The sequence below is a fragment of the Neomonachus schauinslandi genome, chromosome 11 (assembly GCF_002201575.2).
Source record: "Neomonachus schauinslandi chromosome 11, ASM220157v2, whole genome shotgun sequence".
Classification (NCBI taxonomy): domain Eukaryota; kingdom Metazoa; phylum Chordata; class Mammalia; order Carnivora; family Phocidae; genus Neomonachus; species Neomonachus schauinslandi.
This window is the reverse complement of record NC_058413.1, coordinates 72,593,505-72,608,239: the sequence shown is the minus strand read 5'-3', so window position 1 is coordinate 72,608,239 and position 14,735 is coordinate 72,593,505. Positions and strand designations below refer to the sequence as shown.

The 14,735-nt window shown below is 37.4% G+C and overlaps 2 protein-coding genes and 8 non-coding genes across 15 annotated transcripts in view; 9 read left to right on the top strand and 1 right to left on the bottom strand.

Moving 5' to 3' along the window:
* The first annotated feature begins 4,225 nt into the window (after nucleotides 1–4,225).
* TAF1D (TATA-box binding protein associated factor, RNA polymerase I subunit D) lies at nucleotides 4,226–14,664 on the top strand. 6 transcript variants are annotated; one of them, XR_002479763.2, is made up of 13 exons: nucleotides 4,226–4,239; nucleotides 5,876–6,052; nucleotides 6,755–7,133; nucleotides 8,295–8,467; nucleotides 8,781–8,838; nucleotides 9,215–9,387; nucleotides 10,405–10,439; nucleotides 11,474–11,524; nucleotides 11,748–11,785; nucleotides 12,550–12,598; nucleotides 12,907–12,944; nucleotides 13,940–14,062; nucleotides 14,305–14,664. XR_002479763.2 is itself a non-coding variant. In XM_021679119.1 (7 exons), exons 2-6 carry the CDS (start codon nucleotides 5,994–5,996, stop codon nucleotides 9,359–9,361), a joined length of 816 nt encoding a protein of 271 aa, XP_021534794.1. In that variant the 5' UTR covers nucleotides 4,226–4,239; nucleotides 5,876–5,993; the 3' UTR covers nucleotides 9,362–9,387; nucleotides 9,646–9,664. The 6 variants fall into 6 exon arrangements, 2 of the variants coding, with proteins under 2 accessions (XP_021534794.1, XP_044775683.1); XR_006540948.1 differs by lacking the exon at nucleotides 11,474–11,524; XR_006540947.1 differs by having other exon boundaries at nucleotides 10,405–11,524; nucleotides 13,502–14,062.
* LOC123326333 lies at nucleotides 9,921–10,047 on the top strand. Its single transcript, XR_006541037.1, has one exon. It is a non-coding gene; the product is annotated as a small nucleolar RNA SNORA40 (small nucleolar RNA).
* On the top strand, nucleotides 11,289–11,421 carry LOC123326326. Its single transcript, XR_006541030.1, has one exon. It is a non-coding gene; the product is annotated as a small nucleolar RNA SNORA18 (small nucleolar RNA).
* On the top strand, nucleotides 11,570–11,641 carry LOC123326339. The gene has a single exon (XR_006541043.1). It is a non-coding gene; the product is annotated as a small nucleolar RNA SNORD5 (small nucleolar RNA).
* LOC123326317 lies at nucleotides 12,342–12,479 on the top strand. The gene has a single exon (XR_006541021.1). It is a non-coding gene; the product is annotated as a small nucleolar RNA SNORA8 (small nucleolar RNA).
* On the top strand, nucleotides 12,702–12,836 carry LOC123326319. Its single transcript, XR_006541023.1, has one exon. It is a non-coding gene; the product is annotated as a small nucleolar RNA SNORA1 (small nucleolar RNA).
* On the top strand, nucleotides 13,123–13,195 carry LOC123326314. Its single transcript, XR_006541018.1, has one exon. It is a non-coding gene; the product is annotated as a small nucleolar RNA Z40 (small nucleolar RNA).
* Nucleotides 13,595–13,720, top strand: LOC123326325. The gene has a single exon (XR_006541029.1). It is a non-coding gene; the product is annotated as a small nucleolar RNA SNORA32 (small nucleolar RNA).
* On the top strand, nucleotides 14,093–14,219 carry LOC123326318. The gene has a single exon (XR_006541022.1). It is a non-coding gene; the product is annotated as a small nucleolar RNA SNORA25 (small nucleolar RNA).
* CEP295 (centrosomal protein 295) overlaps nucleotides 14,380–14,735 on the bottom strand; it is a 54,277-nt gene continuing 53,921 nt past the window's right edge. The window contains 2 exon segments of the mRNA XM_044919747.1: nucleotides 14,380–14,504; nucleotides 14,595–14,694. Of these exon segments, the coding sequence (XP_044775682.1) occupies nucleotides 14,466–14,504; nucleotides 14,595–14,694 (139 nt within the window). The 3' untranslated portion in view covers nucleotides 14,380–14,465.

Genomic DNA, 14,735 nt, shown 5'->3' with positions numbered 1-14,735 from the left:
GGTCCTGAAGCAAAAGGTAGTTTTTAAGGTTTATAAGTAACTATTTAAATGGTTGTAGGTAACAGTATAAGACGCTCAAGTAATTCATAGATAATTTGTGTTTTCTATTCTATATTTGACATTTAGGCTAAAACTTAAACAAGTTTCTTAGGCTATCACTTTTATAAAAGAAAATTTAAATTACTAAGAGAAATGCAAACTTCTACAAATGAGTAGCTATTGAAATTCAAATTATTACTTTTACTTACAAATAAAGATACTTTCTTGGTAAGCAGCTTTAATGTTCAATTATTCTGATAACCTAACCAATTATAGTTTGATGTTTTAAAAATATATGCTAAGCATATTTTACAATAAGTAGGCATATATACACAGAGATTAATATCTTACCTTAAGTGTTCAGGTGATAAGGTATGCAAGCAGAGCAAAGTAAATAAAATGAAGGAAAAAAAAGAGCAAAAATAATGTGAGGTGGGCAAGGAATCCCACTCTCAGCCAGTTGCAACAAAGAATGCAAGCAAAACTCTTTTAAGAGTGTTTCTAAGAGCACTATTCAGATTCTCATTAAAATTGTTAATGGAACACCTCATTAATTATTAATCTCAATAGTCTCTGATACAAGCTTACTTGGTAAGTGAAAGGTGGTCTTTCAATATCACTTGGAAAATCCCCCCACCCCCACTTTTTAAAAAAAATTTTCCAAAGATTCACAGGTTTCTTAGAAATCAGGTTTCTGTTTTTTTGTTTTGTTTTACGATCTTATTTATTTATTTGTCAGAGAGAGAGAGAGAGCACACAAGCAGGGGGAACGGCAGGCAGAGGGAGAAGCAGGCTCCCCGCTAAGCAAGGAGCCTGATGCGGGACTCCATCCCAGGACCCTGGGATCATGACCTGAGCTGGAGGCAGATGCTTAACCAACTGAGCCACCAGGCATTCCTGGGTTTCTGGTTTTGATGATAATTTCAAACAACATATCCTCCACAAACATGCTAATCTCATACATTTAGGACTTAACATTTACATAAGTACTTCATCAAATACCAAATTTTATTATTCTTTAATTACATAATATGCATAATCAGTCTCCCAAATAAAATATCAACTGTTGATAATGGGCCCCAAGTCCTATATAATCATATTTCAATGATCTCAAGCATATCTTTCAGTTGAACAATCTATAATTGTTCAGGAATGAAACATTTTAACTTTTTTTTTTGAAATTAATTTCAGATGGACAGAGAATACATATAAATATTCCTGTATACTCTTCACCTAGGTTTTCTAAATGTTAACATCTTATATTTTCTTTATCAGAAAATACTAATTAAGAACATGTCAAAATCTGCTCAATACCGTATTTATTTATAATGAGGAAAATAAAGCATTCTAGATATTTCTGTTTATAGTAGGAGTAATAAAGACAAGTTTAAATTCAAATACAATCCTAATTTTACACCCTTTGCTATCTTTAAAAGGTCAGATTTTTTTTGTTTGCTTGTTTTCTTTCCCCACCAAAATAAAAACAAAGTCCAACCCCGGGAGGCTACAGTTGAATAACTGGTTTGGAAATGTAGAACTTCAGGCAAACCAACAGCCCAGAAGGCAGTGTGGTAATGTGTGTATAAATGTGTTTATGTGGGAGGGAGGAGGGGAGGTTGAAGCTGGATTGATGAGAGAAGGGGGTTAGAAAGGTTCTAATATAAACTCAAGTGTGGCTCTAGGAGGACAGCTTTAGGCCACAAGGAGGCACATGATATTTACCCTCCAGATTCCATTGCTGGGAGTCAGTGGCTCAGAAGGAGGGTCTAAAGAAGGGAAGAGTATAAAGGGGAGACAGCTGCATGAGTAGAGCCGCAGAGACAATGCCTGACAGGGTAGGCCAACTGTAGCAACCAAGCTGATAACCATTTATTGGCAGCCTGCTCTATAACAGGTACCATGTTAGGCACTTTACGTTCTCTCAGAGCCTCTCACACCAAATAGATATTATAATTCTCATTTTACAGAAGAGGAATAGGCCAGAGAGAATATATTATTTACTCGAGATCGCTCAGTTATTAAAGTGGCAGAAATAATTCAAAACCAAATGTAGCCCTCTGTAAAGCCAGAACTCCTCACATTATACCATACGGGTTAACTTGTGACGGAATGACACATTTCAGCTCCTAGAAGGAAGAATTTGTACAGAGCCATCTTATAGCACTCAGAGTTATCATCTGTTTGCTTTGTTCCTTTCACCCAGGCTGTGATCTCTTTGAAGATAGGACTGTGGTTCTGTCGTCCAAGTGCCTTCCTCGTGGGCACCAGTTCAGCCTTAATTATTTATTGAATATTTACAGTGTATCAGACTCATAAGGCTCTGGGATAGGGCTGGCCTCAGGGGTGTGCAATTAGTATAATGACACAGGGCCATGTGCTCAGAATGGCATTTGGTTTAATGCTCTGTTGTCACCACCCTGAAATTCTTAACTTTATATTTGAACTTTTAAGGCCAATAGGACAATGGAGCATGTGCAGGACCAGAGGCCAGAGGGGCAAAGTGCATGTCTACCACTATTCCTTGCTACCTCATTCACATAAAGCATTTATGAAACCCCATGAGCACAGAAATCTGGTGGACCCACCATCTGTGGAATTCTGCGAAACTCAAAGTCCCCGGATTCTATAGTGTTGGTAGAATGCGCATACAACAAAGAAGTAAAAAAAAAAAAAGAAAATACAGGTGAGTTGGTTTTGTGCAGTCTCCATTGTTCTAGTAAGAACAAAACACATGTTTGTATGAACTACGAAATATGAACTGTGAATTTCATCCATTCTGCATAGGAGTTAATACATTTGTATTTAAAACTCGCATTGCATGCTATAAGAAGTAAAACTCATGCTAATAATTTAAAAATTTAAAATTTTTTCTTTACTTTAGTATCAAATAGCAAATTTCTATTAATAATAACAGCATAATAATAGCACAATTAACATGCTATTATAATTAAAAACAAAGTTAGAACACCATGACAAGTCAAAGGAGATACTACACAAGAAAGGAGATGGCTCATATTTTAGCACCTTTAGTGGTGCTTCCCCCTGCTTTTTGAACAAGGGACCCTGCATTTTCATTTCGTACTGAGCCTCACAAATTCCACAGCCAGGCCAGCTCCCACATAGGGCAGTGAGTAAGGCATGCCCTACCTGCCCTGGAGCTTCCAAGTATTTCCTAGACTGTGGAGATGCCTAGAGGATTCGACTTTCATGCCTGGAATTTTTTTCAATATTTAGAGCGAAATTGAGTAAAGAGATCAGATTACCTTCCAGGTCTGTTCAATCCTGGGATGACACTACCTATACAGAACTAGGCAGCTTTACGGTTCTATCATATGATACAAGAGGTCTGAAAGTGGACCCATCAAACCAGCTCATTCCTTTTTGTAACTCCTTTAGGGGGAAAAAAAATCACCAAAACTAAACTAGTTTAAACTGTTTCAACACTCAGTGGCCGTTCAGGGGACTAAGGAATCAAAATCGTAGGAAAAAAAAAAAAATCCACCGCTGGTGTCTTGGGATAACGTTAACCAAGTCCTGGAGGCTGAGCCTCAGTTTGGGGGGAAAGAGCGAGCTAACGAAACAAGTCCAAAGGTGGAGAGGGGAATGGGGTGTGCTATGGAGTAACGCCGGCTTCCAGAACAAAGGTTACACATTTGGAGTCACGGTCAAAGCATGAGCCTGTCAGTTTCACACAGAAGAGATTTTTGAAGGCAAAAGTAGACATGACAAAACACAGCCAGCACCACACTCACCGCCACGCACACACCCCCAAAGGCTTTAGAAAAGCCGACAACAGCTCAGCAAATGCGAGACACCGGAAACAGAAGAGTGGCTGACTCCTCGCAGTTCACATCCACTCCACACAATTTGTGTGGCCCCACAATTTGTTTACTTGGCCCCACAATTTGTTCTTGTCATTTTTGGAAAGGTTCTTGACTATGCCACGTGCCTACAAGGTTAGCGAAGCTGGCACCTGAATCCTGACTTTGTCCGTCAACCCCGCCGCCTCCGCATTTGGGCGTTCAGGCACCGCCCACCGCCAATCGCCCCACCTCTCGCGGCGGGCACAATGGCGCCCCGCGTCTCCCTCCTCCCACCGTTCCTTTTCCTTGTGGCGTTCAATTGTTCTCGCGAGATTTCGGGCCCACTATTAGCTGGGCCGCGGGGTGGGTCTTCCTTTCCTTCCGCGAGGTTGTGGAGGTAAGCTGTTGTTGGCTTGTTGGGGTGCCGAGGGTTGGAGGTTGCCGAATGCGGACGTCGGAGGCCTGGGTTGCGGGGCGCGAGTACGCAGCTGAGGCCCGTGGTGGGCCGGCGCCTTTGGTGCAAGCTGTCCGCCAGTCTGGGTGGGTAGGAAGAGGACACGACTATCGGGCCTGGTGAGCGAGGGAGGAGCTAGCTTTTCCCGGGATCCCCGCGTTGCTCCGTTGGCTCGAGCCGCGGAAGGCAGGCCCGGAGGGTGGAGGGCTCGCGGTCGTGGGCTGAGGGCTTCGTGGCTGGACTGTAGCCACACCTACGCGTTCATAGGCGTGCTGCATTGTGTCTGGATACTTAAAATGAAGCATTCCGGACAGTGCACGTTTTGTGATTTTTCGTAAGTGCGAGGTAACCATTTCTGACGCCTTCTTGCGTGAGGTGAGGTGCTCCCTGGAGGCACTCAACCCCAAGGTCAGGCATAGTAAGGGGTTGGAGGGATTGATAACTCTAAGTAAGTGCGCTACCTCGCCGCATGGCCTCTCGCCGAATCTTGGGATAAGAAGTACACTTCCTTAGGAATGTTTTCTACACGGTTTCCGGAAAACTGGTTTTTGAGTTAACTCCACTGTGCTGGAGTCATGTGCTAATATTTAAAAGACACCTATAACCTCTGGTATACCATTAGTGCCGTGTAACCCAATTTTTGTTAAATTTCATTTTTGAGCAGTTATTTCATGAATACTTAGGTTTTCGCATTTTAAAACCCTACCAACAAAACATAACCATGAAATTTCCACGACTCCATCGGACATTTTGCAAATCTCTACCTGACCTTGATGATTTCTTGTATTTGAGATACTTTGTCATTTTATCCTAGGATTCCATTCTTAACTACTCAGTTGTCATTCTCAGGTATACTAAAGACAAGACAAAAACGGAAGAATGTTGGTATCCCTTGAAAGGGAGATAAGGTGGTAAAATAAGACCTCTTCGCTTTTTCGCCCACTATTGTCAGATTTTCCAAGGAGAATAAAAAGACAAAGGGCACCATTGTGTGGTCTATTAGTCTTTCATTGAAGTTTGAGAATTCCGAACTTGTTAATTAGTACCCATAGTGGCAAAGAGATAATATGCCAAGGAAGAGGTTTCACAGTGACTGATGAATCATAGCATGAATGAGAAGAGGCTACAAATGGAAATTCAGGAGATTGGATTGAGGTAGTAAATCGTGATTCTTTTTCCTGATACACTGAGGCAACACTGCCTTCTGGCTTTGTATGTAAAAGTTTTTCCAAGAAGTTCCCATCTGCTCTTGAAAAATGGCTTTTTGGCCATTAATTGTATGTGAATACTTGTAATTGTACATTACATGGTTAGTAAAATTACATTTTGTATCATGGGAAGATGTTTAATACTTTTTTGGAAATGACAATACTGTTCTGGAATCTTACTCCACTGGATAAGATTGAGAAGACAACTGAAAAATGGAAACCGTGAATTCAGTTTCTACATTTTAGAATTTGATTTGAAATGGATGATTCCTACATAAAAATATTAAGGGCCTTGTATATGATTTTGCCTTAATTTACATAAAATGTGACATAATCTGACTACATCAAATTTTGTATTACTGGGATACTAGCTGTGTTGGCATTTGTTCAGAGAAACTACATCACGTTTACCGAATTGTCAGAACTCTGAAGCAAATAAGTGACGAATAAGACAATTTGGAGAAGGACTTGGGAGAATATGTAACAGGAATGAATTTTTTTAACTCTATAATGGCATCTAATTCAGCTGTGGAAATTGAAAATGAAAGGTAAGTGCTATTTTAATCAACCACCACTAGATTTTTACTGCAAAGCTGGTTAGATTTGCTGATAAGGTTTACTGTATTTTTATTACTGGGTAAGCAATAAAGGTAATTTTCAATAATTAGGAAAGAAAAGGAAAACCTGTTTTACACAGGTCTCCAGTTTATGTAGTTAACAGTGGGACACGTTCTTAACCCCGGGGAAACAATATTCTCTGGGCCAATTTGGTATCTCTTCCTGGCTAAATCATCCTAATCTTACAAAAGGAAAATAGACATCAGTGGGGGATCTTGCTTAAAAATCAACTTGTTGGGGTAATGCACATTACAATAGTGCTGGCATGGTGGAAATAATCACTAGGAAATCAAATCAGCATTTCTGTTGTATTCAAATTAAGTATGTGTTTGCTAGGCTACTCTTGTTTTATTTAGCAAGCTCTAGCACTAAACAAGACTGCCTTCCTTTGGAAATTAAAATTCTGATATTTATCTTGGAAGGTCATGTTTTGGTAAGTGCTATGGCATCATGGCATTATGGTCCATTTTAGGTAGTCCGAGGTAAGTGCTTGGTTTAGTCCTGAGCCTGTCTTTTTAAAAAATTACCCTGAGCATGTTTTCCTGTTTTTGGTCTGTGGAAGAAAAGTACCTTATGGTAATAAGCATTCAGTAATATAAAAGTGCAATTAATTTTTTCCCCTTTTTTTCTAGTGATAACTCTTCTTCTGGTAGCAGCTTATTTAAAACTCAGTGTGTCCCTTACTCCCCTAAACAGGGGCAAAGAAACCCTACTAGAAAGTTTGTTCATTCACCTGAAGGTGTTCAGGCAAGGGATTCATCTAGTGACTCATCTTTCGAACCAAGACCATTGACTTTAAAAGCTATTTTTGAAAGATTCAAAAAAAAGAAACGTAAAAAGAGGAAATATAAACCAACAGGAAGACCAAGAGGAAGACCAAAAGGGAGAAAAAACACTAGACGTTCCCAAATAAATAAGAAACAAGTTCAAGATAAAGGATCTGGGTTCCCATTTTTAGAATCCGAGAATGCAAGAAAACCATTACCTTGGAGAAAAATTTTAACCTTTGAGGTAAGTCAGTCAGCATTTTATATGTGTGAATACATATAGCTAAAATGTCTGAAATGACTTGTTGGCCACTTTTAGAATTTAGGTGTGCGTGGAACATAGAATCTGTGACTTTGATAATATCCTTTTGTACCGATTTATCTGCCACTTCAAGACCAACCCATTCTGGGTGGATTCTTCACTGGTATATTCAGTTTCAATGAATATACCCATATATGAGGTGCTTCAAGGCTGTTGGTATAAAATCCTTTGATCTCATCAGGTCTTTAAGTATCATCCCTAAAATTCAAGTGATTCCCAGTTTTCTAGTAACCTAAGTCAAACCTACACATATCTTCCATGTGTAGTGGCTTTAGTAGAAGTCATTTTCTTACAGATACTGAATATTTGATTTTGACAGAATTGCCTGACAACTTAGCATTAAACTCTCAAATACTTGAGTTAAATGATTGCATAATTTATAATCTTTTGCTCTAGAATCGGTGATGTGAAAAAATACTAACCTTTTATGTTTTAAGCTGATTATGTGAATATAAGGGATTTGTTTCTCTTTGCATTTAAAAACGTCTTTAGGTATTGAATGGAGCACTGGGTGTTATACATAAACAGTCATCAAAAACTAATGATGTAATGAATGGTGACTAACATAAAATGAAATAAAATTTTAAAAAATGTCTTTAGAGGGGCGCCTGGGTGGCTCAGCCGTTACACGTCTGCCTTGGGTTCAGGTCATGATCCCAGAGTCCTGGGATAGAGCCCCACATCAGGCTCCCTGCTCAGCGGGAGGCCTGCTTCTCCCTCTCCTGCTCTCCCTGCTTGTATTCCTGCTCTCACTGTCTCTCTCTCTCTGTCAAATAAAATCTTCAAAAAAAATAAAAATAACGTCTTTAGAAATTCCCAAACAATATAAGATTTGTGCTTAGTTTTTCTTGGTATTCCAACAACTTACGTAAATTTGATAATGTGCTAGGTAGATAGTGGATTCTTCTTACAACCAGCATCTGGTGTATGTGATCCACATATGGCAGAGTGAGTAAATCAAAATCGCTTAAGAGTTTGTGGTAAAGGGATCCTTTTCATTTTGGAACATAAGGTATCTGCTAAGTCATGGAAGAAAATTTTGTATTTTGTAAGACCATTACATAAAGTGCTTTTGATATTTAGCAAGCAGTGGCGAGAGGATTTTTCAACTACCTTGAAAAACTGAAGTATGAATACTACCTCAAGGAATCCTTGAAACAAATGAATGTTGGTGAAGATTTAGAAAAAGAAGATTTTGACAGTCGTAGATACAAATACTTGGATGATGATGGTTCTCTCTCTCCTATTGAATCAGAGTAAGTTTAATCGTGACATAATTGAGGTCCTAAGTTTTATTGAGTTAATCTTTTTAAATTTTAATGTTAATTGTTCCATATTATGTTATGGATTTGTTGTTACTTGAATAGTGATGGGAGCATAGATACATTAAGCCTATCTGGGTTGTAGTTGAGCTTTGAGCTTGGCACATGAGCCATCCATTTTGGGATGTCATACACGACAACATAATTTTTCTCCTTACTAGTATTGCTGTTTCATTTGTATATCATGACAGTATATTACTGGGTTCTAGATGATTTTGTTGTCTGAGGGTATATTTTAATGTTACAGAACAGAGGATGAGGCTGCAACAAATCTTGAACATGATGAATGTGATATCAAATTGGTGGTAAGTGACATTTTTATCCCATTTCAGGAGGATAGCAGTTGTACAGGAAGAATTTAATCCACTAGTTACTATCTTAGATTCTGAACTTAATTTTTGAAAGGCTCAATGGATTTGGTACAGGAAATGTAAGAAGAAAAATAGGGATTATTTGGATACTTGGTCAGAATGTTGGCTTTTCAGTACTGTTAATAAGTTTAATATGTTTTGCTATTAGGATGTCTAATTAGGATTTTCTAATAAAAAATAAGCTGAATTTGGGTTTTTAAAAACAGGCCTGAGTCACCAGGTTATTATAAGTAACCTAGAGTTCAGTTATGTGTAATTACTAAAGCAATGAAATTCAGTAGTTATTTAATAATTGGTGTTTCTTATGCAGGACAACTTTAATGATTTCATAATAAGTTCTGAAGTACCAAAGATGAAGAATGTGTATTTAGAACAAGAAGAATATACTGAAGAAGCCGCTTTGTCTAAAAAGAGAGCATCAAAGTCCAAAAATACTGGACAGGACAGAATGGCCTGAAAAGAGATAGGAATATGAATGTTAAGGTAAATAGAACGGAGAAAACGGTTTTTTGTAGAAAGTAAAGATGAAAAACACAAATACGTATGTTGGCATAGTGATAAAAAAGAACCTGCTAAGGAGAAAAAAAGAATGACAAGTTAGTGAAACTCGTAAAGAATTACTAGAAAAAAATATTTTAAAATGGTGGAATTATACACGTAGAAGAAATTGAGGCATGTAGCAGAAATAATCACTTGTGAAATAATAAACAGATCTGTTTTGCCTCTGCTTGTTTATTTCAGGGTAAGCACTTAAAAGCATCACTTGAGCATTCAAAGAAGTACAGAGATTGTAAACCTTTATTACAGTAATCACTAATGATGGACAACCAACCATCCATTCCTCAGAGTACCTGAAACCATTTTGATCGCAGTTATATTCAGATAAAAGTGACCTTTAGCTTCAAATATGTACTACCATAATAAGAAATTACTAGTTACCTAGACTATTTCAGCTACCACTTCTTATCACTACTGCATATTGATTATGCCAGTAAATATATACTGTATTTTATGATCGCACTTGTGCTTGTTTTTGTTTAGTTTGTGAACAAAGACTTAGACTAAGTGCAAAAAATAAATCCTCTTTTGCAACCCAGAACTCATGGCACAGTATGAGTTTTGATACATATAAGAAGGAACAAGATCCCTGAAACAGATTAAAGTGATGGTGGGTATATTGACAAACCTGAAGGGCAGTTCCAGGACTGTAGAATTACTAAAGGTATATAAGGGAAAGGGCGCCTGGGTGGCTCCAGTCATTAAGCATCTGCCTTCGGCTCAGGTCATGATCCCAGGGTCTTGGGGATCGAGCCCTGCATCAGGGTCCCTGCTTGGTAGGGAGGCCTGCTTCTCCCTCTCCCACTCCCCCTGCTTGTGTTCCCTCTCTGTCAAAAATAAATAAAATCTTTAAAAAAAAAAAAGTATGTAAGAGAAATCTCAGCTTGAATTAGTATTCTAATTTCAATGCTGACATGAAACAAAGATGCTTTTTTTTTTTAGGCTTTTCACTTGAATACAATGTCTGGACTTTAAAGGTATGTCTTATGATTTAGGTGAGTTTTTGGATTAGATTTGTTGAAATGTACTTTGTCAGACAGTTTAAACCTCCACAGGTTTCATTACTGAAAGACATTTTGCCAGTTTACAATTTCTGTTTGACATTTCAGAAAAATGAATTTTAGGGTTCACACATTTTATAGTGGTAAAGTGCAAGCTTCACTTTACTAGCAGGAAAGGGTCTCCACAAACTAAGTTTATATTGAAATTATCAGAATACTAGATATTCTCATTCCACACATTATTACATAATTTTAAACTAATGCATAATCTAAAATGAGGTGTAGGATTTAGTAGTGTAATGTTAGAAATGACTAGAGGACATAAGATTTCCTAAATTTGAATGATGCAAATGGTAATTAAAAAGCACACAATTTATCTTCCAGTGATTTCATAAATGGGAAGAACAGAAATATAGCCACATTAATATTTTCCTGTTTTTTAGTACGTGATATCAAATAATGGTATTTTTTAAGGTGAGGCAAAAAATTAAACACTGCTGTAATCTGGAATGTCCTAGACAAAACATACTGTGATACTGGAGTTTGCCAAAATCAGGACTTTTAGATACGGAAATCTTTTTCCTTCCTTTGGTTCTATAGTAGCTACTTTGTACTTATCTTTAGTATTTGGTTTTTATTCTCATTATAGACTCACTCCTTCCTGTAAGCATTTTAAAAATCCTTACTGTGTAATTTATGGAACGATTTCTTTAAGTTTGTTGTAAATGTTTGGCTTTTTGCACAATTTTGAACTCGGTGACTGAGAGCAGATCACTGTTCTAATTGTTTTTCTTGTGGAATCTTCCAATTTAAAACTAAACAATGGTTGAGGTCTATCCCGATGGGGCTTTTTCTCTGTAGACCTACATCGTTGGAAACGCCTCATAGAGTATATGTGTGGTTTCCTTTATTCACAGAACTATGTGTTAGATCTGTGGGAAAGAACTACAAGACATATAACTGCTAAAACTTTATACAAGACCTAATAGTCAAATTTTTTTAAATCTTAGGTATTGGCATATTCCCAACAATCTGTACAGTTCTAGGGTGTGATGGTTTAGGTAAGTTTCCTTCGGGAACAGTGTAATCTTTGGGGTACTATTACAGTTCAGATGATGAATTTAACTGTTCAACTGCTGAATGATACAGACATGAACTAAAACTTAATTCTGACAGAGCTGGCTATAGCTTAAAAAATAGTTAAAATTTGGATGCTAGTCATATATTTAGGTTTTAAATTTTAATCACAAATTGTTCTTAAATCTTCTGTTATTTTATCTGTAGGGGTGAATAGGATTTGAACTCGTGATTCACATTTAGAGGTAGGTGGAACATCTGATTTCTATTGAAATTTATTAAGGATCCAAACGTTCTGAAAAAACCTAAGTTGTGAGGTCAGCGTACTGTTGTGTGCAGTAGTTGGGTATGCAACAGAATATCAAGATCTTGGTAAAAATGTTTGCCATAAAACTTACACACAGAATTGGACAAACTGAAGAGACTATCTAGGAAATAACATGAAAATGCCCCCTTTTGTATCTTTATTAAACAATTCCTATGGTTCATCCTAATAACATATTTGGATATGTTATAACAGAGATACTGAATTTTTTTAAGGAATTCTGCCTAACAATCTGAGCAACTGATCTTGTTTCTAATGCATCATTTCTTTTAGTGATTTCCCTTCATAGTTCTGTATGTGTGTTATACAGAGACAGGAAAGATAATGGGGACTAGGTTTATAACTTAAGATGCAGGTAATGTCTTATTGGAGTGGCAATTAGGAATAAAGGTTCTACATATTACAAGAACTTAAATTTCTAGAGAGAAGTTTCTCAGGTAGCCTTGAAGTAGAGGGGTTTACATACCTGTCAGGATCGCACTGCATGGTATCTGCTCTCAGCAGCTCATTCCTGCTGGGTGTTCAAGAGACAGTGCAATAGAAACTCAGTATCTGGCATCGTTGGTTTTCTTGGCTTTGTGCATGTTAAACCTGGTATTTTTATTGAAACAGTATTCCTCTAGTTTTTCATACTGTTCAATTTGAGATAATCTTCAGGAGGAACTAATGCTTCTGTTTTTCTAGGGGTGTTGGAAACTGAGAACCAGGCAGATCCAGGCTCAGGCCCTAACAGGTAAGGCTTTGCTTTTATTGACAGCATCTGGTTAGCAAAACAGCAGGACTTATAGAGGCAGAAACCTTTGTACAGATTATAAGCTTGAGAGGAACTTCTGTAAAGCCTCATTCTAGATGGAAATGGGCACTGTTGTTCATGGTGTCCAGAAATTGTTGATGTGGCTACATTGAGACACAGGTTATGCTTCCATCACAGCAAGTTTATTGTTGTGGTGACAATGAGGCCTGTAACATTTCTGTTAAGACTTTTCAACGTTAGAAACAATTAGATCTCTAATCAGTGTACTTCTACAATTTGACTTCTAGGGCCCTGGAGTAAAGACATTGGATCCCAAAGATTACAGGTAAGATTTCCCTTCAAAAGCCCTATGTTATAGGAGATGGAATCCCTTTATTTACCTAATTTTGACAGCTGCTAATCCTGGTAGTTCATTACCTCACCACTTAAAAAAAAAAACAAAAACAAAAACTCTTGATGTTAAAAGCCCACAATGTGTGTTTATACTGTTTGCCAGTGATTTGTGATGTTATGATGATGGGCAAAATGTTCAACTGCTCTGAATGCGCTGAATGAAATTAGCCTTTCTGAACATCCATCCAAATGAAATCTGTGCTGTATTTTCCAGCAAAAGCTCTAAGTAAAAGTTAACTGAAACAGGAATAGTTACCTTTGGAGTTAATAATCAGAGGGCATTTCATGTCAATTGGGGTTTGAATGCAAATGAATATGTATTCCCAGCACTTCAATGAACTGGATTGAAAACAATTACTGCACCTTATGTAGTTTTAAGTCTGCAATTTTCAGCACATACTACTAGTTCAGAACTGGGTTTCAGGATACTTGGGAACCTAATTAAGTGCATTTTGAAAAATGTAGTCTAAACTTTAAAATTTTCCATAGGTGGGGAGTTTTTGAAGTAATGTCCATATTCAAGTGGAGATTGAAGAAGCCCAACCGAGAGAACTCTGGCAAGTTAATTCTCTTACCATATAATGGTCATTACCAAGGCTTTGAGAATGCAGTTTCTCATTTGCTGTGGACATGACCGTAAAAAAATTTTCCCAGTAGGTTTTCTTTTTTTCTGCTACTTTGCTAGCATTCAGCCTATTGGGAACATTTTATCAACCCTGTTCTATTTCTGTTGGCTAGATCAGCACCACTGTCCAGTATAAATGTAACAGAAGCCATATGTGATTTGGTAATAGTCCTATTATTTCAAATTCTCATCTGACCATACATGGCTAGTATATTGAACAGTGCGTGCCTAGATCTGTACTCTTGCAAATATCTTTTGCTAAATCACTCTTGCTAATAACCATGCAACTTGTAATACAATAGATTTAACAGACGGAGGCTGGCTTCAGTTTACATGGTCATCTCTGGAAATGGAACCTTACTTTTATGTTCTGTTATGTAGGACTGACCGTGACAACTGTGGATTGAACAAGTTCTTTTTAAAAGGTATGTATACATTTGAAAAAAATAACTTCTAGGTCATTTCAAAGAGGGCTTGTGGGACTAAAACCAAGAGCTCTTAACGCTGTGACCAAATATTGGAATTCTCCATAGGATGTAATAGTTACTCAATAGTGCTATGTTTTCCTGAGGAGATACAAGATTTAGCTGCTTCTATCCATGATTGGTCAAGTGGGAAAGAAGAAATGTCTCCCAAGTTTAACCAGTGTGTATACTCTTGTTCTCAGGGCTATCTTGAAGATTATGATTCTGACTTTGGAGGAACTACGGTGATTGGAAGTGGAAGGAATCATATGTAAAATTCCTTAAATAAAAATTTATTGACTTTAAATAATTTTGCCTATATTACACATAATTAAAAAAAAACCCTTATACTTTTAGTAGAAAGTCAGCATGTATTTTTGGCTCGAAGTTTCTCTAGTGTTTTCTGTGGAAGGAATAAAAAACAAAATTTAGCAGTTATCCATTGCAGTATATATACCCTAGACAGGGAAAAATTGTAGGGGGCCTAGCTCACCTTATGAAATTCTTTTGCCCTTGCTCTGTTTTGGGCATATGCATCTTGCTTTGCTTTCTCTTCCCTTTGCTGTTTGACTTCAGCTAACTGATTGTATGATCTGTAAGAAATTGATAATATAGAATTAAGGACACACATTTT

Excerpts from the sequence above, each read along its gene's own strand:
- TAF1D (XM_044919748.1), top strand. The coding sequence starts at position 5,994 with ATGAATTTTTTTAACTCTATAATGGCATCTAATTCAGCTGTGGAAATT. Across the intron at positions 6,053-6,754 it reads GTGGAAATTGAAAATGAAAG|TGATAACTCTTCTTCTGGTA; the intron begins GTAAGTGCTATT and ends CTTTTTTTCTAG. Across the intron at positions 8,468-8,780 it reads CTCTCTCCTATTGAATCAGA|AACAGAGGATGAGGCTGCAA; the intron begins GTAAGTTTAATC and ends TTAATGTTACAG.